The 23,462-nt window shown below is 33.7% G+C and overlaps 4 protein-coding genes across 5 annotated transcripts in view; 2 read left to right on the plus strand and 2 right to left on the minus strand.

The window, feature by feature from the left end:
- Window positions 767-7,262, plus strand: LOC107641928 (diacylglycerol kinase 7). Its single transcript, XM_016345308.2, has 12 exons — window positions 767-1,427; window positions 1,785-1,907; window positions 2,336-2,473; window positions 2,556-2,641; window positions 3,011-3,098; window positions 3,974-4,049; window positions 4,598-4,680; window positions 4,906-4,976; window positions 5,717-5,794; window positions 6,030-6,117; window positions 6,434-6,550; window positions 6,772-7,262. The coding sequence occupies exons 1-12, from the start codon at window positions 1,092-1,094 to the stop codon at window positions 6,928-6,930; spliced, it is 1,443 nt and encodes a 480-aa protein (XP_016200794.1). The 5' UTR covers window positions 767-1,091; the 3' UTR covers window positions 6,931-7,262.
- Window positions 8,558-10,870, minus strand: LOC107641909 (glutamate receptor 2.5-like). Of its 2 annotated transcripts, none has more exons than XM_016345302.2 (4): window positions 10,473-10,870; window positions 9,948-10,296; window positions 9,306-9,715; window positions 8,558-9,179 (listed from the first exon to the last, which is right to left on the minus strand). In XM_016345302.2, the coding sequence occupies exons 1-4, from the start codon at window positions 10,845-10,847 to the stop codon at window positions 8,718-8,720; spliced, it is 1,596 nt and encodes a 531-aa protein (XP_016200788.1). In that variant the 5' UTR covers window positions 10,848-10,870; the 3' UTR covers window positions 8,558-8,717. The 2 variants fall into 2 exon arrangements, with proteins under 2 accessions (XP_016200788.1, XP_016200791.1); XM_016345305.2 differs by having other exon boundaries at window positions 9,043-9,179; window positions 9,302-9,715.
- On the plus strand, window positions 18,629-19,198 carry LOC107615599. The gene has a single exon (XM_016317652.1). It carries the CDS (start codon window positions 18,629-18,631, stop codon window positions 19,196-19,198), a length of 570 nt encoding a protein of 189 aa, XP_016173138.1.
- Window positions 22,707-23,462, minus strand: part of LOC107641941 (glutamate receptor 2.8-like) — a 2,957-nt gene continuing 2,201 nt past the window's right edge. Inside the window, exon 4 of the mRNA XM_016345314.2 lies at window positions 22,707-23,221. Coding sequence (XP_016200800.1) covers window positions 22,844-23,221 — 378 coding nt within the window. The 3' untranslated portion in view covers window positions 22,707-22,843. The remainder of the gene's footprint in view (window positions 23,222-23,462) is intronic.

The raw sequence follows: 23,462 nt of genomic DNA on the forward strand, positions 1-23,462 counted from the left end.
TAAAATTTCCCTAAATTTCATAACCCGGCGTTACACTAAACTAGGTATCATATGCAAAAAATTAGCCATAGATTACATTCGTTAAATTTTTTTTGAAAAGGGTGTTAGTTGATAGGATTATAAAAGTCTTCGGTCCATTTATGTTGATTGATTGATTACAATATTTCTCTATTTAAAAAATAAAAAATTAATTTATTGCAGGTTGAATTTTTTTCTGTAAATTTATTATTGACTAATAAATTATATGCAAAAAATAAAATTTAATTGTTGAACACTTATTAAAATGAACAAATGAACTAATGGATGTACTAAAATTTGTTATGTTTTATGTATTTATAGAGGTATGGCTTTACTGTATTTGAAAATAATACATGAGAAATAAAAAAAATAAAAAGTAAATATTTACGTATGAATTATACTACATAAATCTAAAAAGTAATTAAATTTCAAATTTCTCAATTTATTAATTAGTATTCAAAATCACATCCGTGCCCAAACTCAAGGAGTAAAAAGGAGATTAAAAAAAAGACTTGTTGCCAATAAATCTTAATATTCGTTAATTAAAAAGTATATAAAAAAATATTTAGTAATACGGTATGACATTAATGGAAAGCAATGATGAGGAACGTGTTGGTTGGGTGCTTGGGTGAGTGATAGACAAATAGCCGTTGGGGCAACACCACGCCCATTTTCGTAAATAATTTTGACGCTGAAGGGCATTTGTTTTTCCCCTATATAAAAAAAGGCGATTCCTGAACGGCAAAGTTGCACCACAAGTCCACAACCTTTTATTCTCAAAACTGAAAACCACCGTTCCACGACTGGGACTTTTCCTATCCTCGGAAAGTGAAAGCGCTGTCCACCCTCACTCACACACACACACGCAGCCACCATAGCCATTTTTCCTATTTTTATTTTTAATGCATATTATTTTTTAGTTGTCTTGACACACATAAATAAACAAATATACTGAATAAATAAATAAAATTCCTTTCTTTTTTGAATAGAAATCCCAACCAAGCCAGCAGTTAAGTTTCGCGCACAAGAATCGAATCCAAGAGACAGAGTGTGTGAGAGAGAGAAAGAAGGAGATGGAACCGCCGTCGGCGACGGGAGATACCAACAAGATAGCGGTGAGGTCGTCGATTGTGGAGTCGATTAGGGGATGCGGCCTCTCCGGGATGCGGATTGACAAGGAAGACTTGAAGAAGCAACTTGCCATGCCGCAGTACCTCCGCTTCGCAATGCGTGACTCCATCCGCCTCCAGGACCCTGCCGCCGGCGAGTCCCGCTACCTCTCCCGCACCAACGACGACGACTCCTCCCCTCCCTCTTCTCCCATGGTCGTCTTTATCAATCCCAAAAGCGGTGGCCGCCACGGTCCCGCTCTCAAGGAGAGGCTCCAGCAACTCATCAGCGACGAACAGGTTCTTCTCTCTTCTTATTCTTCTCTTGCTTGCTTTTAGATGCTTCTCTGAATAAACCCGTCGGTGAACAGAGAAAATCATAGAGGGGGAAAAATCTGCTAAAAGTTGAAGATCTAGTAATAGAAGTACTGTTACAACTGAGACTGAATATGAGAAAGGAAGTTTCGTTTTCCATTTAGATTCCTTCATCATACTCTGTTGTGTTTTCGTTATTCGAGTTGCATCAATGAATTTTGTAGTGGTTAATTGATTCTTTCGATTTTCGCACCTGTTATCGTCTCTATAGTCCTGTTTGTGCTGCTGGTGTTTTTCCATGCATGATTGGTTGATGTTAGGTTGGTTCTATTTACATTGCAGGTTTTTGACCTATCAGATGTGAAGCCTCATGAGTTTGTACGGTATGGATTGGGTTGCCTGGAGATGTTGGCTGCTATTGGTGATACTTGTGCCAAAGAAACTCGTGAAAAAATCAGGGTTTTGGTATGTTGATAGGGATCTGTCTATAACAGGCGATATATTTCACATGGTTTAAATGCAGAGTGTATGATGACGTTGTTTTTTAGTTTTAATTTTCGGTGAACTGAATTAGTTGCATGAAGTGTTGCGACTATTTTTACCTCATAGTACCTGCTATAGTGCATGGCTCTCTTCTCACTATGCATACTTAATTCAGAAATTTGAGATATTATTCTAATTAGAGGAATTAGTGGTTCTTTTTTTTTCCTTCTGTATTAAAGCAGAAAAAAAATTCGTGTGATTTGCAAGAGATGTTTGGTTTTCAAATGGAAGATAAAATACAATGTGATTGTGTGATCTGGTGCTAGTCAGCCACCATGGCAATTGTGCATACCAAGTTTAGATATTAGTAAAATAGCAGTCACATAGGGTGGATCTCGATGATTGGGCAGGTTGCTGGAGGTGATGGTACTGTTGGCTGGGTATTAGGATGTCTCATAGAACTTCGCAATCAAGGTCGAGAGCCAGTTCCTCCCGTGGCTATCGTACCTCTTGGTACAGGAAATGACCTGTCTAGGAGTTTCCATTGGGTAAGCATTCATATGCTTGGAAATTATAGATTAATTGAATATTGGGTTTACTATGTTAATCAGTCTTTTGGATATTTATCAGGGTGGTTCATTTCCTTTTGCTTGGAAATCAGCTATTAAAAGAACTCTGCTCAAAGCTAGTATTGGACCAATTCATCGTTTGGATAGGTAAGCTGTAACTTTTTAAGCTCCGAGTTTCAAGTATGACATTATCATATTGTAGACTCTTTCAAGTAGTTCTCTGCAAATAAGTAATTTTATGAAGTGTGTCATAGTCTAATGCCTGGAGGTACTGGCCTGTGGGATTTATGTTCTGGCATTGCTATGATCGATTAGACTTGATTTGTAGTTTTGTACTTCTGTACTATATCAAGTTCTAGCTCATGTTATATGCACTTTGCATATTCTATCTTAAGATGGATGAACTAGAAAACATGCAGAAGTTTTTATTTTAAATGGAGAAATATTTATAGTTGGTTCTCTTTGCTATGAATTTCATATTTGAATTTGATTTATCTTTTTGTCCATTCAACACAGTTGGCGAGTTTCACTTTCAATGCCAGATGGCACACCTATGGACCCCCCACATTCTTTGAAACATACAGAAGATTTTACTATTGATCAGGTTTTGGCCGTGTTTTTGACACCATTCATTTATCTTAGCACCATGTTGCAAATTAGCTATGCTGCTTTTTGTAGTGGCAATGATACCTTGTGTACTAGGTAATTGGGTTGAAATGCATATGCTTCATGAATATTTAAGAAAGATAATATATTCTTTGGCAATGTAAGTTTTCATGATTAGATTATATGGTGTTTGTTTAGATGGCTTAACTAATATATCATGTTTTACTATACAATAATCATGAGATAGCTTTATAGCTTACTGTCCCTTTCATTAATATAAGTAGCCATTACAGGGTCTTTTTGGACGGTAGCTATGGTTGTTGTTGGTCCCTAAAATAGTTTCAAAAACATTATTTTCCCTCTAAAATTAATCTTTTATAGTTTCAGAACCAAAGTATGGTAGCTTCAGTGGTCACAGTGATATTGACCAAAAAAATTGTTTTCTGGCAAATAATTGGGTGAGGAACTGTTATGGTTTGTGCTTGAGGTATCTGAATAAGAAATCGTATGAATTGATCCATTATGGGATTAACTCTTATGTGTTCCTTTGGTACATTGCAACCGAAAAAGTAAGTGCAACGTTTAAAACTTCTGCAAATGAAATACTGTGGGGCACTTCATCTTGTGCAATTCAAGAAAAATAGAAAATTTAGCGAGGGTGGAACGATGGAAGAGATTGACATCAGTTTTTTATGGTCATTTTTTTCAGAATTCCCTTGTCAGTCCCGAATGTTTGTTTCCATTAAACTTGCTCTGATGAATATTTCTGATTTTTTATTCAGTTATTTCTTCTCATTACCCCTTTTATTAACATAACTTATTAATTTTTTCTCCCCTGACTTCTAATATGAGTGACGTATCTTGTCTCTGTAGGGCATGGAAATTGAGGGAGAACTGCCCGAGAAAATGACAAGTTATGAAGGCGTGTTCTACAATTACTTCAGCATAGGTACTTTAATCTGTTCAACAGCAGTATCATCTGCTGACTGAAATGAATATTTGTGGAGTTGGTGTCATACTATCATCATGTACATTTTAATTAATTAGGTAATAGTTACGATTAATCAATGAGATTTGAGAATCAAGTCACTTCATGAGTATTACTGTATGTTAATTGGAACATTATGTTGTAGCCAAACTACTCTCTGCATGGTACTCAGATATTCTAGATTACTTTGGTGTTACTACACATGGTACACATGCAATATATATTTGGCTTTTGGTCCTACAACTTTTTGTGCAATAATGCCATCAGAAGTTAAAGCAGGATGTGACCTCATCATTGGGGTTGTCACACTGAAGTGAAATGAAAATGTCTTACCTGTGGATGTTTTGCTTTTCATCATCCGTCTGCATGTGCATGATAAAGAAACCTAAAATGCTATAAATTTCTTGGGATAGGACGTTGATTTAGGATAGAAAGCATTTTAGATGCCTCAATTGAATATCTAATTTATATTTGTGAGAAATTTTAGAATGTCTTGTTATATTTTACAGGAATGGATGCCCAAGTGGCTTATGGCTTCCATCATCTACGTAATGAAAAACCTTACATTGCAAGTGGTCCAATAACAAACAAGGTATTAACTTTTGAGCTGTTGGATGCTCTTTCTAATTAAGTATTATTGATTGTACAATTTTTTTAGCAAGAAATTAGTAATCTATATCTTTTCTTTTTTCCCCATTTGTATGTTGATGTTAACAGTCCAATGGCTACTTTGACTTGTCAAAATGATATAACAGATTTTACTCCATAAAAGATTTTAGAACCTTTTTTCACTTTTTTGTTTTTTTCCTGGTTGCAGATCATATACTCTGGTTATAGTTGCACCCAGGGCTGGTTCTTCACACCTTGCACAACTGATCCAGGTTTAAGGCAAGATACACCAACTACAACAATTTTTTCTTCTGATAAATTTAAAAGAAAAAAAGAAAAATCATGCAACAGCTTTTAAATATGAAACAAATATTTCTTTAGATAAGAGAATGATTATTTTACTAGTACTAGAATTGTCTCTTCTTTTCTTTTTGTAAAACAAACTAGGGTTTGAGTTGCCAAAAGGTTTTCAACTCTCAGAGTTTGTCTGTGCTATAATGTTGTAATCTTGTGTTCTATCCACCAAAACTAAAGAAGAAATAAGATGTTAGATACTTGCAGTTGAACAGTCATTCCAGTCTTCTAGAGTTCCAGTATGGTCAGTTTGACTTAAAACTTCTGGGTCTTCATGAGACTTGTGTCTTTGGATTTATGATGTTTGGGTGTAGTGCATTTCTTTTTATGGAGTTCAAAACTGCTGGATGATAGAATATATTTTCACTGATATTTTGAGATAAACTTCGATGAAAAATATTATATACACCAAAGTTTGTCTCCAAGTGGTAAAAGAAATGTTTTCTTTGCCATGTAGCATTATGTAATGTCATCTAAGGTAGATTTGGAGAAAATTTTAACGGAGAGAACTGTGGTTAAAAGAGGATCTGGAACAATTAGTGGGCTAGAATTTGTTGGACTCCTCATATGTATGTTCCTCTTTGAATTGCACTTTTTTTAAATGTATGTTTTTGCTTTAAGTAAACTATTTGATATATGGATGTTTCCTTAAATCCTTACGTCAGGGGTCTTAAAAACATTCTGCGGATGCATATCAGAAAGGTCAATTGCTCGGAGTGGGAGCAGGTTCCGATCCCTTCAAGGTGCATTTCTTCATATCCATACCTGTAGTATAATTTTTGCTAGTGCTTCCGAAATATTTTGAAATATCGTTGTGTTTCACCACATTTTAGTTGTTGCTACTCTGCATTTTTCCTCGTCGAAGTTCTGAACTCCCGTTTCAATTCATAGAATTCTAAATTATTTGAAGTACCAATCTCTCTTTGTAGTTTTTGGTTTGTTCATTTTGCATGATAAGGTTACATTATTTCCTTTCAGTGTAAGAGCAATAGTTGCCCTAAATCTTCATAGCTATGGAAGTGGAAGAGACCCATGGGGTAAACTCAAACCAGAATATTTGGAAAAGGTATTGTATTTGTGTTGCCTGGCACCTTAATATAAGGTTAAGTCATTAGGGTGTACAAATTTACATTGTCTCTTAGCCTTGTCATTGTTAGCAATGTGAATAATTCCTCCCTTACCACCACAAAAACAAGGGAAAAAAATCCCATCATATAAACCCATCTGATATTTTCATTTCCTGTACTTTGGTGATTATGTGTCAACACTCAACAGTGCTGTTCTGACCCATGTCTTAATATAAGCTTAATGAGAATGTTACTTGTGTTTTTTCAAAATTTAAGGGTCTTTTTCTTAAAAGGGCTTTTTTGTTGTTCTTCTAGAGAGGCTTTGTTGAAGCTGACGTTGCTGATGGCCTTTTGGAAATATTTGGTTTAAAGCAAGGGTGGCATGCATCATTTGTCATGGTTGAATTGATCTCTGCAAAGCACATTGCTCAGGTATTGCTATTTATTAATTCTTTCATGGTGAAGTTCAGGGGTACACCCGAATGCAAATGTGGGCAGACCACTATGTTGCGATTCTGAAAACCTCATGTTATGTTGCATTTGTGTTGACCTGACCACCTTCAGTTTCGTCTTGTACATTGCTAATAAAATATGTCAACCTGTTGATTTCTTTTCTTCCTTTGTTTTTGTTGTTGTTGATTTTTTTTTTTCAGGCAGCGGCTATTCGATTGGAAGTAAGAGGTGGGGAGTGGAAGAATTCCTATATGCAGATGGATGGAGAACCCTGGAAGCAGCCATTGAGCAGGGACTTCTCAACAGTCGTGGAAATAAAGAGAGAGCCTTTTCAGTCACTTATGGTCAGTGGTGAGTAACTATTCGATGTTTTAATGTTCCACTGCGGCAAGGATTCATGCTAGGATTGTGTATAACCATAGGTATTGGCTTGGTTCTCCATTACCCGGAAAATGTAAAATCGATGTTGTAAAAATCTTCCTCTTTGTTTCTTAAGAAATATAGTTTATTCATTAGTGTGGAGGAGAGTAGTTCTTTGGTAGTTTCCATTGCTGGGATTCATGTAAGACGTGTTATTATGTGCAAATCTTGGGCGATGGCACGCCATTATCTTGGTATGTATCAAAAGAGTTCTTTGACCGTGCGTATCACTTACATAATTGAAATATATACAATTACTCGATCATCAATACGTAGCTATAGCTTCTCATATTTTCGAATCTCGGCTTCTAAATATGAGTTATTCAATCCTTGGACCTTGTAGCATGTGCATTTTCGTATATGTAAAATAACCCTTTTATGACCAACTTGGGTTGGTCGAGTGGTCAGTTCACTCGTCGGCTTAAGCAAGTGTTATAGAGCCCAGATTCGCTTTTCTCTTCACAAATTTATTATGCTATAAAGTTTAATTTTATTTTCTATTTTTTTATCATTGCTTTTAATGTGGAAAAAAAAGAGTAAATAAGAGATCTGTACATAAAATTAGTACATATATAATATGGTTACGTGTATTTATGGTGTGTTTTGTGAAAAGATATGATAACATGCTCGCTGTCATTGTGCCCACACTTCTAATATGAAGAAATCGCTTGTACCATTGGAAATTGGAATTAACTGGTGCAAGGTTATAAAAGCTGAATAATTAATTATGATTTTGTACATTCATTTAAATTTATTAAAAATATAAATACTCTTAATCTATGTGTAGTAATCATAATTGGGCATTTAGATAGGATTAAAAGAACTAAATATGATGGATAATCTTGTGAGGCTTTCACTTTGTTTTATCATTATAATATTAACTGTTTTGTCAAAGAACTTTTTTTACCAATAAAAAAATAGTAATTAAGTATTACTTGAAAAAGTTGGTTTTCAATTATTATCTCAATAGTAAATAGTAAATGAATTTAATTTTTATGTACTATGCCAGACTGCGTTTGTTTCTAAGAAGAGGATAAGATAAGACAATTAGAACAAGACAAAAAAGAGAGATACAAAATTTTTTGTTCTTATATTTTGTTTGGTGATAAACTAGAATAAATTATAAAAATCTAATTTATTCTCTTTTTTTTTCATTTAAAAAATTTGAGTAGAAAAATATAATAATAAAAAGATATAATTATAAAAAATTAACAAGAATAATAAAAGAAAAAATAAAAAATAAGTTGTGTCTTTTGTTAGTATATTTGTGTTCTTTCTGTCAAGATGGACACAAAATACACTAATTCAGTGTCTCTGAATACAATGTCTAATGTCTCTGTCCATGTCTCATCTGTCAGACACAATTTTGTGTCTCTGTGTCCCTATCTCAATGTCCCGGAAAAGAACTTTACATAAATATTTAAATACATGAATTTGACTAAATGACGGTGTAAATGAAACTTATAGTATATCGTAAACATATCTATCATAATTACGTTAAAAATAAACAAAGGTGTCTCTATTGTCCCGTAACTTAATTATATTCAAGTTTTACACGATGATATATATATGATATAACCACTACTTGAAATATATAATACACATGATAAACTCCTCAATAATCTAATACTTTTCTGTTCTTTCACCATTCACAGAGCTGGTTGTCAAATAAAGAGTGACATAAAAAGAACTTCGCCTATGATTAAGTTAATACTTAATATACCATCTATACAACTGTGTCTAGAGCAAGATTAGACTTTGGAAACCTTGATGGACTTTCAGGAATGCTATTTGGTTCACTGATAGAACATATTTTATTCCCTTGCTTTGTAGAAACATCCATAGATTGTTTAGATTTTGCCCAACTAGGAGACATTAGAAGAAACTTTTGACTGTAGACTTTGGCTAGTGTTACGGGTTTTCTCCAGATGTTGCTTTCAGAAACCACCAAAGCTAAAAATGTGGCAATTCCTGTGATGATGAACAAGCCCGCAAAACTCTGTGAGTTAAGGCTAGGAGTACTATCTGATGATGTTGACGTTGATAACTGGTAAGAATCATCTTCGAAATCATAGTTACTGCTTCCAAAATACTTCATCTCAATCGGTTGCATAAAACTGTCATTCTGGGTAACGTTCAATATAGCTCTTGAAAAGTAAGATGTTAAGTTGGAGTTAATTGGAAACGCCTGAAAAAGAAAACACACATAGCAAAGCATGCAAAAAATGTGTCACAACTCAGAAACGAAATACACGTGCCTATAAAGTTGTTGATGGAAAGAGAAGAGAGAAAAAATGGAGATTAATTTACATACAAAGCCAAGCCCATCAGTACGATAGTGAGGCCCAACCATGTTATACTTGGAACCATATTTTTTGAGGAACATCTTGATGTATGGTATCTCCTCAAATATAACATCAACGCCGCCTTTTGGAGTTCCTTTGTCTAAAGCTTTCTGATAATCTTCCATTTTTGTCAGATTCTTTAGCCTTGATCTATCGAACTTGAATTTGTCAACCAGAACCTCAGATAGATAGGAATCCGTTGGGTACCCTATGTTGCTACCACCTGTTCTCAAATCATCAACACTTGGATAGCTTTGCTGCAATTGGTCCACGGTCAACATGGATGACAAGTTTGCCGTGTAGCTTTGCATCAACACAAATCCCAATATCAACCATACCACCAATACAAACTTGGAGCAATTCTTGCCTACTGATTCTCCTGCTCCAATATGTGAAATCAGTTCAATTTTTATTGTGTAGAATGAATTTTAAAAGAAGAATCTAATTTGAGAAAAACTCAAAACAGTCCTGACAATTATCTCGAAAGACAGCGAAGTCTCTGTGCTAAAAAAAAGTCAATGTTTTTTTTGGCATAGGGAGTCAGTGGCCGAATTGGATGTTTTTTTTTTTTTTAGGTGAATTTTAAGAGAAAACTACTAAAATATAATTACTCTGAGGAAGGAAGAGTTGATCAATTGGAAGCCATAATATTGATATCCCTTTGAGTTGTTGGGGAGGTGGAGAACCATGTGCAGATTCTTCTTCATGACTATTATTATTATTATGAATGTTACGACGTTCCATGAATCGTATTGCAGCTCCTATAAAAGCACATACTAGAATGATGGACAACCATAGATCCCAACTAAATGGCCGCAGAAATATCCACATGTTTAGACCGCGGCCGCCATATCCAACTCGCACCAGCATCCTCACACCTGACTCTGCATATGGTAACGTGAAATCCACATACCTTGTTCTCTCAGCTACAATTGATACGTCTCCCACCACCGCATCATACTTTAATTCATTTACATTAATAAACAAAACTAATAAGATTATTTTCTCAGGTGCAATTTATCTTTACGTGAAATTATTAGTTGAAAACTGATAATTCTCAACTAATAACTTCACATAAAAGATAATTATACGTGAATTTTTTTTTATTTTTTTTATAGCTAGTAACCATTACTAACCTGGTGTTTAAAAACCTGTTGAACAAGCTTGTCATAAGAGCCAGCACTTTGTCCTGTTTCATTTTTGATGAATGGTCGAAAATCGTAAGAGACATTGAAATGGGAGTAGCGTTTGATATAGTCAACCGTGGCAGAAAAGATATCAATGGAGTAGCCACTGACGTGGACCAATTGGAGTGTTGTAGGATCCAGCTTGGCTTCCACGAATTCAGTGAAACCAGTTTTAAAGGGTATCCCAATGATCAATTTCTTTCCTCCTAGGAGTGGTAGTGGTTGAACAGAAGAGTCAACACTTTCAAACTCAGCAACTGTTATTATGACCATAAGATACCAAGATTGAATAATAATGCAGGCAAAGTAATTTATCTTTCCCATGTTTAGAGTGAGAAATGTGTATGGACACTATGGCCTTGGTTACGTCTTGCTTATTATATAGTATCAATATGGTACGGTATATTACATTACTAAAAAACACAATAAGCATTACAAAGAAATTACTCATACACATTTGTGACCGGGACAAGATTCGTGTACTGCTGACCCCACATCGAATATCCCAGTGCGTATCGTATGCGTTAAGGTTTCTAAAAGGAAAAGTATGAGGAGCCAATGGAATATTTGTATAATGGAAGTTTAGAGAGTATTAGAGATATAATCATTAGTGTTACCTTTTCTCATCAGTTGAAATTTTTTGGATGAGTGGTATCATGCATGGTATTAGAGATCTAGATCCGAAAGGTCAAACCTTGATGAACTCCAAAATCAGTTTAAATTTTTAGGAAGATGTTTATTATCGCTAGTACTCGGATGATTATTCTAGATAGTATGAAAGATGTTCATTTTGTAACTCAATAGCCTATTGTGATAATTAATTAAGTCAACTTGCACATTATATTTACTGCCTTAGTAAAAAGCTAGAAGAAGATACTATAATTGCATGTCAATTAGCTTTATAACTCATGTTGAAAAGTCAACAATAATTATCGACTAGCACAGCAAATTACATTTACCGCCACTTAGCGTTGTTTTTTTATTTTTTCTCTGAGACTTAATGTTGTTTGTTAGTTATTAATATTTAATAGACGAGTTGATTATTTACTTATTTAGCCATTAGTAACCTATAAATCTTTTCACCGCCATTACTAGCTACCACGCACCTTCTTTAATTTTTTTTTCTCCGCAAGACATTGGTTGTAATTAATAAATTTAGAGAACTAATAAAAAATAGTTAAGAGGTCTGCTACAAGTCTTTTTACCTTACAAGTCTTACAAGTTGGCACAAGTCTAACAGAAAACACGCATCACACTTCCACATTTAAGAGTAAATAAATGCACGTTATTCAACCACTTCTTGTTTCCAAAGCGCGCTACTCACCATGCATTATAAATGATTCTTCTTCTTCTTCCGTGAAAACGAGTTTCTTACTAAATTTGAAGATAATGAAACTTCAGAAATACACTCAAACGATTACAGAAATACACTCAAACGATTACCAAAATACATCCAAAGGATTACAGAAATACACCCAAACAGTTACAGAAATTCACCCAAAGGATTACAAAAACTACACCCAAAGGATTTAAGAAATACACCCAAAATTCGTTGAAGTACACCTTATGCATAATTCATAACTCTTTCTCTTTCTCCTCCTCATCTTCTGCTACTTCTTCTTCTTCAAAAACGATTTCAGAGTTTGATGTCAAAAAATAATGGAAATCGATAATAACGAAGAAAGAAAACAGAGAGAAAAGCACGTAAATGAAAAAGGAGAAAGAGAAGGTAAAAAATGAAATAAAATAAGAAGAAGAAGAAGAGAAAGATGAACGTGCAGCAAGAAGAAGAAGAAGGTGCAGTAAAAACGTGCAGTAACGGTTAAAGAATGAGAAAGAGAAGGCAAGAAACGAAAAGAAAAGAAAAAGAAGAAGAGGAAGAGAAAGAAGAACGTGCAGCAAGAAGAAGAAGAAGGTGCAGTGAAAACGTGCAGTAATGATTGAAGAAAGAGAAAGAGAAGTCAAGAAACGAAAGAAAAGAAAAAGAAGAAGAAGAGGAGAAAGAAGAACATACGCAAAAAGAAAAAAATGTGCACTTATAAAGACTTTATAAAAAAACGCTTATATGCGGAGAATTTCTAATGGAAAAGTATATGGAACCAAAAGGTTACCGGCCAAAAACTAAACAAAATCACATTAATTTATATTAATAATTAATTTTAAATTTTTTAAATTCAAAATTTAAAATTGATTAAGTAAACCTAATTAAAACCTATAAAAACCTTCCTCTTTTCTCTCACATTAACCTACCCACCTCCAACAATCACACACAGACCCCTCTCTTTCTCTCACCGTCAGACCTTCTCCGCCTCCCCACCGCGACCCACTCCTCTTTTATCACCGACATCTGATTCGTCGGATTCGCCACCGTCGACAAGAATCCATACTCAACACGTGGATTAGACAAGTTTTGGAAACTTCTAGCTGAACTCGATGAGAGAAGGAAGAAGGTTTATTCCAAGTCGTTCGATTTGCGTATTCCAACAATGATGATTTCGTCCCCATCGTTATTATGATATTGATTTTGGTGTTCTTGACGGTGTTTGGTAGATCGGTGGCGACACTTTGTACGTGTGTTTTGTGGTATGTAATTCTAGTGATGAGTGATACCTCTTTTTCTTCTTCTTCAAGTTCAAAGCCAATAAGAAAAACTGTGAGGAATACAAATAAAAAGGAATATGTGAGAGGGTTGAGTGAAAAGAAGATGGTGGTGATGAACGAGGGTTTAAATTCTCCATCAAAGGACAATGGTTCATCGAAACAAGGCACGGTAGCAGCATCGTCAAGATGTTACTCTTTGCGTTTTGGGATATTATGTGCCGTTTTGATGATTAAAGAGACGGTAAATTACATAATTACAGAAATAAAAAAAAAACATTCATTTAATATGAAAAAAAAACATCCTAATACTTAACAAAAGAAACATCCAATTATATTTTAGTAAAAATAATTAAATATCTATAAAACTTAAAAAAAATGAAATTCTTAAAGAAATAGAGATATTCACATTTGCAATACAAAAAAAATTCGAAAAATATATAAAAGAACATCCATTTAGTATAAAAAAAAAATATTCTGATATTTAGCAGAAGAAACATCCATATTTATTAACTCGTAGAGATTTTGAATTCACCAAAAGTATTTTGGCTGATTTTTGGCTAATACCCTTTTGTTCCTAGCATTGCTCATTTCTAATTAGTTAATATTCACTCAATATATTGGATATGTAATGTAAGTTCCTGCCTCAACAATTAAGGTTATTGTAGTGTGCTGACTGCTGACCATTTCCTCATCACATAGGGAGATTTGTTCAACCGCTAATTGTTTGAACACTTGTGAAGTTTATTCCGAGCAGGCTGTCAACAGTTTTATTTTCTACAAGTCAATGCATTATATATAAAACTAAAAAATACTAAAGAATTTATCTAAATTTATTATTTTTTATCATTATTTTTAAATATTAACTTAATTCTTTTAATTTAATAATTTAACAACGTAGAGACACCTAAAAAAAAATAATTTAACAACGTATTTTTAACTATATTTTTAAATATTAATAATTAATTATTAACAAAAAATAATAAATTTTGCTCACTGTCTAGTATTCTTTCTATATTTTACTAACGTTAATTTTCTTTAATTTGTCAATGAATAATAGCTCAAATGGCATAGTCTCCCCATACTCAATTAAGAGGTTGCGAGTTCCTTTAATTTGCTTGACTCAACAGCGCCGTTATCCTAACAACCAACAAGGTCATTTCTTATATTTGAACTGAGAATCAAAACAACGTAGTCAATGCATGTAATATATAATCAGGTTGATGATCGTAATTTGAATTTTAAACTAAAGTTTCCTAATCGAGAATATAGGTATATTCTTGTCACATAGAATGAATATCTTGAGAAAAGCCTAATGGTTAAATTAAATCTACCTATTTAGTTAAGAGAAAAGAAATAAGAAATATATTACTAATTTAAGTTTCTTTTGTACGTTTGTCTCCTCATTACATACATCAACGGCAATGGCTTAGCCGCTTTGGAATACGGTTATGGTGTCTAAAAATATTTGTCTAATTTATTAAAAAAAATTAAAAGTTAATATTTAATTTTAAAAATATAAAAATAAATAATTATTAAATATTTAAAGATTATCATAAAAAATAAATTAGACAAAAATTAAGAATTAAATTATAGGCACCATAAAATTTAATTTCTGAGTGTTCTCATGGCCAGAATAAAATAAGAGTAGTGCTAAGAAGTCAATGGCCTAAGTGTATAATGTGTACAATGGGCTAAATCTTTGGTTTATGAATTAAATGAACATCACCTATACTATGCAGAATAAGCATCCAGATTCCAGGGATAACCATCCGGATACCAGGAATAATAAACATCACATGTTATAAAAAGCTAATTTTGGGTTCACCAAGGTTCGAACCCTTGACCTTCCGGATCTAGAATTCTTATACCATGTCCCGAAACCACTCATCCCAAAAACATAACTTGAGAAGATAATGTAACACTAATAATAATATCTCTAATACTTTCCAAACCTTCATTGTACACATTGTACGCTTAGCTCATTGGCTCCCTATACTTTCTCATAAAATAAACAAAATAATGTGGATTCCATCAATCCATTGTTCAAGTTTATGCATAAAACAACAAGGAGTACGTACGTTATTATGGCTCTATGTGACAAAAGATAAGAAAACGCGTATTCTGGAGAAACGCGTGTACGATTTCTTGAAAGAATGAATAGTGCCAAATAAGCTTTCAAATATTGGAATGCGTCTGGCTAGGAAAAAAAAATCAAAGAATCTTTCAAAATAAAGAGAAAATTATTATTGTTTTGTTTGCTCTTTTAGTTGTGTTGAGCTCCTTATTTTAAAAAAAATAAATAGTGGAGAACTTTCTTCATATCTATAACGAGAACTAAGTTTCTTCAATTCCTTAGCTTCCAATGGAGTCAAAGTTTTCAAGCCTAGCTAATTATTCTGATTATGTATAACGTTCATAACTTCATATATAAAGCGAGTCTTTATCGACTTTTCGACGAAAAAGGGAGTGGAAAACCATGGTGGAAGAAATTAAAATAATCAAACCAACTGGATCTAGTCATTTTCACTTAACTAGGCCAATTGAGAATATTCTTACACATTCAAATCATATCAAATTAAACCGTATTTTTTAAAAAGAAAAAAAAAATAGAAATCAACTTTTTTTCAATTAACAATTAGTTAGTATAGTTTTTAAATTTTTAAATCTTGATTCATCTATTACAGGTAGTTGATTGTTAGTTAGTTAAAGAAATATTGAATTCTTAGCAAAACGACTCTAAAGAGATAGATATATGAGATTTCACTAAATATACTGAATATTGATTTACTAAATTAATTAAATTATGTATCATTTTTAAACTTTTTTTTACTTATGTTCTGTACATAATGTCAAGCATAAAAGAAAAGTTAAAAAAAAAAAATCATTTTAAGATTCATCAGCAAAGCTATTTTGAGAAACAATTTTATAATCAATTTTAATTTTGAGTTTTTTAATTACCCTCCAAATTAATTACTAAAATAAATTAGTATTTGAATTAATATATGATGGTAATCAGTGGCCAAGAAAAGAGAGGGTTGAATCTTAGCTCTTTTTTGCTCAATATTAATTTCTACTTTTTCAAAGGAACTTCAGGAGATATTTTTGTTTTTGTCTCATAACAAGTCAAGAGACATTTTTTTTTGTTTCGTAACGGGTTATGAGATATTTTTTATTTTTGTCTCCAACGCAACAAAAACAGAATAAGAGTAAAAGAGAAAGAGAGAATCACACCCAAATGTATCCTGATTCAACTATAATCCAGTCTCCATCACAACAGTGACGAAATTTCAGTATAATCATTAGATTACAAACATCAATTCTTCCCTAGAATCTACCCAATTCTATTTGAGACAAATCCATATTTTATCCCCAAATCTGAATTTGACTTGGACTCTTACCAAGCTTTCAACCGCAAAGTACTAACCCAACTTACAAGGGAATTTCCACAGGATCATGAAACACAACATACAGATGTACAAAGAAACTCTGAGACATCTATGACTTTTTCTTTAATTTTTCTCTCTGCATTTTTCCTCTCACTGGCTTTTTCTTATAAACCTCACCATGTTTGTCTTTTACCATGAGACTCAGACAGACAAAACTAAAGAAAAGAAAACAAAATGAAACTCATTGAAGGAGAAGAACTTTGTTAGCTTAGGGTAGCTATGAGAACTCTGTGCTTTTTCTTCTTGATCTCAACCCTTGGCCGTTCACCCTTATTATAGAAGGGGAGGCTTTCAAGGTTGAAACCGGTTCAACCAAGCACCTTCTTCTCCAACCCAGAGACAACAGCGGTTCGGACAGAGAGACGAGAGAGGAAAAGCCAAAATCAAACCAACATGCATGTACCTCTCTCAACCCTTCTCATCAAGTTCCTTCACTCTAAGCCCTTAATCTTGACTTTGGCTCCAAGAAAGAACTCGGACCCTTGATGAACCTCTGACCTTGGACAGCTCCTTGCTTTCCATTTCTGCTTCTTCCTATGTGTAGCTCGGCGGCTACCTTCTTTCTCTGATGAACAAAAATGGAAGTGAGCTTTTGCAACTGAGATCTTTCTCTCTAATAGAGGTGGATTGCTTCTATTTTTGACAAGGAAAATCTTGAAACTCTTCTTCAAAATCTTGCCTTCAATGACAAAGATCTAGCCATGCTTCGAATCTTCTTTTTTCAAAAGCCATCGTCAACCTAGCCTTTTCTTCTTTCATAACTTCACTGTTACTTTCTTTAATAACTTGTATTTTCTTTTTTTTTTTTTTATTGAAGTGACCGAATGAAAAGAAATAGAAGAGACAAAGTTTTCAATGTACAATTAAATGAAATTGAATTGTGAGTTTTAGTTACCAAGAAAAGAAATCAATTAAAATGTAATTTGAATTCCATTAACCAATAGAGTAGGTAACCGAAGAGTGCATCATCAAATTGGACCTCTTTTGTTTTGTGATCACCGTATGACTTTCTTGGATCACTTTCTTCATCATTTTATTTTATCAAACTGGGCTTGAGATTTGAGCTTATCTCCTATTCAAGTTTCAGCAACTTGAGTGATCTGATTTGACACAAAACAAATTAATTCATTTATCAATTTGGGTTTATATAACTTTGGCCCAATAAAAAACTCTTTTTATTTCTTGCATACTAACACACACATCAACCAAACAATTTGAAACAAATAATGATTTAACAATTTTCTAATTAATATTTTAATAATGTTTGATTATCATAATAATTCAAGTTTTTCAAACTCAACAATATTAGTTACTTTTTTAATATATCTCTAAACAACATTTAAAAAACTAGTATATAAATTTTGATATAAATAGTCACCAGAGTTTGAATACTATTGTTAATAAGTATACAAAAATTTTAGAAAGTCAACAATGTTTTGCGAATAGTTAATTAACATATCAAACTTTGGATATTTTATCAGTTTTTACATATAATATACATCAGTAAAATTTACATAAACCTACATCAATCAAATATAGTACTTGTACACAACACACATTGAAAACAAAATGTAAATATATAAATCATTATATTTTACAAAAATGGTTGGTCATGTAACTAGACTTAATTTTGCAATTAACCAAGGAGTGATGGAATGTATGCAGTAATGTTAAACGGATTCCGTTGTATGTGTTGAAGAATCTGTTAAAAATAAATTTGATGGTTAGAATTCAAGAATGAATAGAAACCATAGTTTGAATAAATTATCTATATTTAGTTTTAATTTAAACCATTTGTTTATTAGAATGTATTAAATTTAGGTGTCAAAGAAATGTATAAATACGTATGTAATAATCATTTTAAAATAACAACACACAAATACATTCAATACATACATTCCTCTTAATTTTATATTCTTCGTGTGTGTGCCTTGTTCTTTTATTTTTCAACAAAGTGGTATCAGAGCCACTTATAAAATGTCTTCGTCAAAAGGAACTACCTTATCTTTTCAATACCCACAATTATCTAAGCTCAACTATGACAATTAGGCAGCCCGAATGAAAGCAATTCTCGGTGCTCAAGGAGTGTGGGAGATGGTTGAGAAAGGTTATGTAGAACCAGAAAATGTGGAGAAGCTAACAGAAGCTCAGAAGGAAGAATTAGAAAATAAAAGAAAGAAAGATCAATGTGCACTTACTATCATTCATCAAGACTTGAATGATGATATGTTTGAGAAAATTGCTGATATAACCAACGCAAAGAAAGCTTGGGATACTCTTCAAAATTCCGTCATAGGAGTTGAAAAGGTGAAGAAGGTTTGTCTTCAAACTCTAAGGGCTGAGTTTGAGTCTCTAATGATGAAAGAGACTGAATCCATTTCGGATTATTTCACCAAAGTTTTGACAGTAGTACACCAAATGAAAAGGCTTGGAGAAAAATTAGAAGATGTTCGTGTTGTTGAAAAAATCCTTCGTTCTCTAAACTCAAAATTTAACCATGTGGTGGTAGCCATTGAGGAGTCTAAAGACTTGGATACTATGTCCATTGATAAGTTGAATGGTTCCTTACGGACCCATGAAGAAAGAATGGATAAAGGCAAGCAAGAACGTGTGGAGCATGTCTTGTAGGCAAAATTTTCGTGGAATGCTAGAGGAGAAACCAACGAAAATGGAAGACAAGGACGAGGTCGAGGCCATGGACGAGGACGAGGACGTGGTTACGGAAGAGGAAGAGATGAGAAAAATTATTCTCAAGAGAAAAGAAATCAAAATTTTTCTCGAGGTCGTGGAAGAGGAAGAACAGTTGACAAAAGACACATTGAATGCTATTCATGTGGAAAGGATGGACATTATTTTTGGGAGTGTTAGACATCCAAAGAAGAAGAAAATAAACTTGTTGTGCACAGTGAAGATGTTGAAGAACCAACATTATTCCTTACGCTCAAGGAAGATCAAAATTCTGAAGATAGTACGTGGTATCTTGACAATGGAGCTAGCAACCATATGACAGGTGATAGGAGTAAATTTGTAGCACTCGACACCAACGTAAAAGGACACGTACGTTTTGGCGATGAATCAAAAGTAGAGATTAATGGCAAAGGGACGATTCTATTCGAGCTGAAGAATGGAAGTCATAAGATTCTTTCTAATGTTTATTACATCCCAAAGATGAAGAATAATATCTTGAGTATTGGGCAACTTATGGAGAATGGTTGCAAGATAGTCATGGAAGATCGCTATCTTTGGCTTAGAGATAAAAATGGAAATCTTATTGCTAAGGTTTCTATGACAAGAAATCGTATGTTTTTGTTAAACATGAGAAGCGGTGGAGCTATATGTTTGAAGTCATGTATTGAAGATCCACCATGAATTTGGCATATGAGATATGGACATTTAAATTTTGGTGGGCTCAAAGAATTGGGAACAAAGAAGATGGTTAAAGGAATTCCAACAATTGATCATCCTCATCAGTTATGTGAAGCTTGCTTACTTGGAAAACATTCAAGAAAGAGTTTTCCAAAGCAGTCCAAATCAAGAGCTACCAAGCCACTTCAACTTATCCACGTGGATGTTTGTGGACCTATCAAGCCTTTGTCACTTGGTAAGAGCGCCTATTTTTTGCTTTTCATTGATGATTATTCAAGAAAAACATGGGTTTATTTCTTGAAGCAAAAGAGCGAAGCATTTGAAGCATTCAAGAAGTTTAAAGCCCTCGTTGAAAAAGAATGTGGCTATGATATAAAAGCTCTTAGAACTGACAGAGGTGGAGAATTCACTTCAAATAAATTTAAGATGTTTTGTGAAAATCATGGTATTCGACGTCCCCTAACTGTTCCTAGATCGCCTCAACAAAATGGAGTTGCTGAAAGAAAGAATAGGACAATTCTAAATATGGCAAGAACGATGTTAAAAAGTAAGTCATTACCAAAAGAGTTATGGGGAGAAGCAGTTGCATGTGCGGTTTATCTCTCAAACCGCTCACCTACCAAGAGTTTGAGAGATATAACACCTCAAGAAGCATGGAGTGGTTTGAAGCCTAATGTATCACATTTAAGGGTATTTGGATCTATTGCATATGTCCAAATTCCTGAACAAGAAAGATCGAAACTTGATGATAGGAGCCAAAAGCTTGTATTTATTGGTTATGAGGAGAATACTAAAGGCTACAAGTTCTTCAATCCCATCAATAATAAAGTAATAATAAGCAGAGATGTTGAGTTTGAAGAAAATGCAAAGTGGGACCGGAGTACACAAAATGAAGTCACTTATGATTTTCTGCCTTACTTTGAGGAAAAAGAAGCCCCGATGCAAGAAGTACAAAGCGAAATCGATCCTTCAACACCAGCCTTAACCCCACTAGCATCATCATCGTCATCTCCATCCTCTAGTTCAAGCGAAGGCCCTCACAGATATCGAAGTCTTCCTGATCTCTATAAGCAAACAGAAATACTAGAGGATGAAAATTTATTGTGTTTACTCTCCAATGATGAGCCTTTAAGTTTTAAAGAAGCTATCAAAGATGAGAAATGGATACAAGCTATGGAAGAAGAAATTCAAGCAATTGAGAAGAACAACACTTGGAAACTTGCATCACTTCCAAGTGGTCATCAGACTATCGGAGTCAAATGGGTTTATAGAGTTAAGAAAAACTCTAAAGGTGATGTAGAAAGGTATAAGGCAAGACTCGTTGCAAAAGGGTATAAACAAAAACAAGGAATAGATTATGATGAGGTGTTTGCTCCAGTTGCTCGCTTGGAGACGATAAGGCTATTGTTGTCACTTGCAGCACAGAACAACTGGAAAATTCATCAAATGGATGTGAAGTCTGCTTTTTTGAACGGTAATCTTCTGGAAGAAGTTTATATTGAACAACCTTTGGGTTTTGTTGTTAAGGGTTGTGAAGATAAGGTGTTAAGGCTTAAAAAGGCCTTATATGGACTAAAGCAAGCTCCAAGAACTTGGAATGATCATCTTGATACGTATTTTCAAGATAATGGTTTCACTAGGTGTATTCATGAATATGCACTCTATGTGAAATAGGAAAAAAAAAATTTGTTATTTGTTTGTGTCTATGTGAATGATCTTATATTCACAGGAAATAATCAAATAATGTTTGAAGAATTTAAGAAAGTAATGGCTCAAGAATTTGAGATGAGTGATATGGGACTAATGTCTTATTATCTGGGAATTGAAGTGAAACAAATGGAGGATGGAATTTTCATCTCACAAGAGGCTTATGCAAGAGAGCTATTGAAGAAACTCAACATGCTAGGTTGCAATCCTACCAATACACCTATGGAGTGTGGAGTCAAACTTTCCAAAGAGGAAGAAGGAGTAAGAAAAGTTGATCAAACATTATTCAGAAGTCTCGTTGGGAGTCTAAGGTATTTGACCTGTACCAGACCTGGCATTTTATTTTCAGTTTGGTTAGTTAGTCGTTATATGAAAAATCCAATAGAAACCCACATGAAGGCAGCCAAGAGAATTCTTCGCTATCTTAGAGGCACTCTTGAGTATGGCATGTTTTATTCAGTTTTAGATGAATTCAAATTAATGGGCTATTGTGATAGTGATTATGCTGGGGATATTGACGACAGAAAGAGTACTACTGGCTTTGTTTTCTTTTTAGGAAATAATGCAATTTCTTGGTGTTCAAAAAAACAACCTATAGTCACTCTTTCAACTTGTGAAGCTGAATATGTTGCTGCCACTGCATGTGCATGTCATGCAATTTGGCTGAAGATACTACTGAAGGAACTTCATTTTGAGCAAGCTGAATCCACCAAGATCATGATAGACAATAAGTCAGCGATTGCCCTAGCAAAGAATCCAGTGTTTCACGACAGAAGCAAGCACATAGAAACAAAGTATCATTTCATTCGACAATGTATTGAGAACATGCATGTGGAGATTGAGTATGTGAAATCACTTGATCAAGTTGCTGACATTTTCACAAAACCTCTGAAATATGATACTTTTCAAAAGTTAAGGATTATGATTGGAGTCAGAAAATTATCAAGTTTAAGGGAGCTAAGGATGTTAAAAATAAACTTGATGGTTAGAATTCAAGAATGAATAGAAACCATAGTTTGAATAAATTATCTATATTTAGTTTTAATTTAAACCATTTGTTTATTAGAATGTATTAAATTTAAGTGTCAAAGAAATGTATAAATACGTATGTAATAATCATTTTAAAATAACAACACACAAATACATTCAATACATATATTCCTCTTTATTTTATATTCTTCCTGTGTGTGCCTTGTTCTTTTATTTTCCAATAGAATCATCATCGGTTGTTGGATGAGTTTGCGCAGAAGTAGAGCTAGTGCAGAACAAATATCTGCGACTATATGCTTTGGCCATGGAAATTGGTGTTCGCCAAATCACTGTCTCGGAGACAAATAGTGCCAACAAAGTAGCAATTCCAGTTATGAGGAACAGCCCTGAAAAGCTATGAAACGTGAGACTGCTCGGAGAAGACGACGAGGACGACGACGTTGTTGAAGAATCAGATTGGTATTGCCATCCATTATTCATAATCTTGCCAAAATATTTTGCCTTGATATTATCCATTTTGTCACTCTCACTCACTTCCAGAATCCCTCTTGAAAATGCAGTTGTAAGATTAGAGTTTCTTGCAAATGCCTGATCATGAGAAGCCACAAATTAGTACGAAGAGTGTTAGGGCAAGTAATTTTTGTAATTTGTAGCTATTAAATAATCATTAATGATGATTTTAATGGTATGAGATGTCATCCAATGACTCACTTTTCTTTGTTAGTTACATGCTGGTCAGAATTTAAAAAAGTTGTCACCGCCCAGACTTTTCCAATTAGTATTAGTAATAAGTATTATTAAGAATCATCAGAATTTATTATTTTAGGTC

This window comes from Arachis ipaensis, chromosome B01 (genome assembly GCF_000816755.2).
Source record: "Arachis ipaensis cultivar K30076 chromosome B01, Araip1.1, whole genome shotgun sequence".
Taxonomy (NCBI): domain Eukaryota; kingdom Viridiplantae; phylum Streptophyta; class Magnoliopsida; order Fabales; family Fabaceae; genus Arachis; species Arachis ipaensis.

Bases quoted from the DNA above. Each gene is read 5' to 3' on its own strand.
- LOC107641928 (XM_016345308.2), top strand. From the start codon at position 1,092: ATGGAACCGCCGTCGGCGACGGGAGATACCAACAAGATAGCGGTGAGG. The intron at 5,795-6,029 runs GTGCATTTCTTC...ATTTCCTTTCAG, and splicing joins CAGGTTCCGATCCCTTCAAG to TGTAAGAGCAATAGTTGCCC. The intron at 6,551-6,771 runs GTATTGCTATTT...TTTTTTTTTCAG, and splicing joins CTGCAAAGCACATTGCTCAG to GCAGCGGCTATTCGATTGGA.
- LOC107615599 (XM_016317652.1), top strand. From the start codon at position 18,629: ATGAAAGCAATTCTCGGTGCTCAAGGAGTGTGGGAGATGGTTGAGAAA.
- LOC107641909 (XM_016345302.2), bottom strand. From the start codon at position 10,847: ATGGGAAAGATAAATTACTTTGCCTGCATTATTATTCAATCTTGGTAT. The intron at 10,297-10,472 runs GTTAGTAATGGT...AATGAATTAAAG, and splicing joins AACAGGTTTTTAAACACCAG to TATGATGCGGTGGTGGGAGA. The intron at 9,716-9,947 runs GTAATTATATTT...ATATTGGAGCAG, and splicing joins TCAACTCTTCCTTCCTCAGA to GAGAATCAGTAGGCAAGAAT.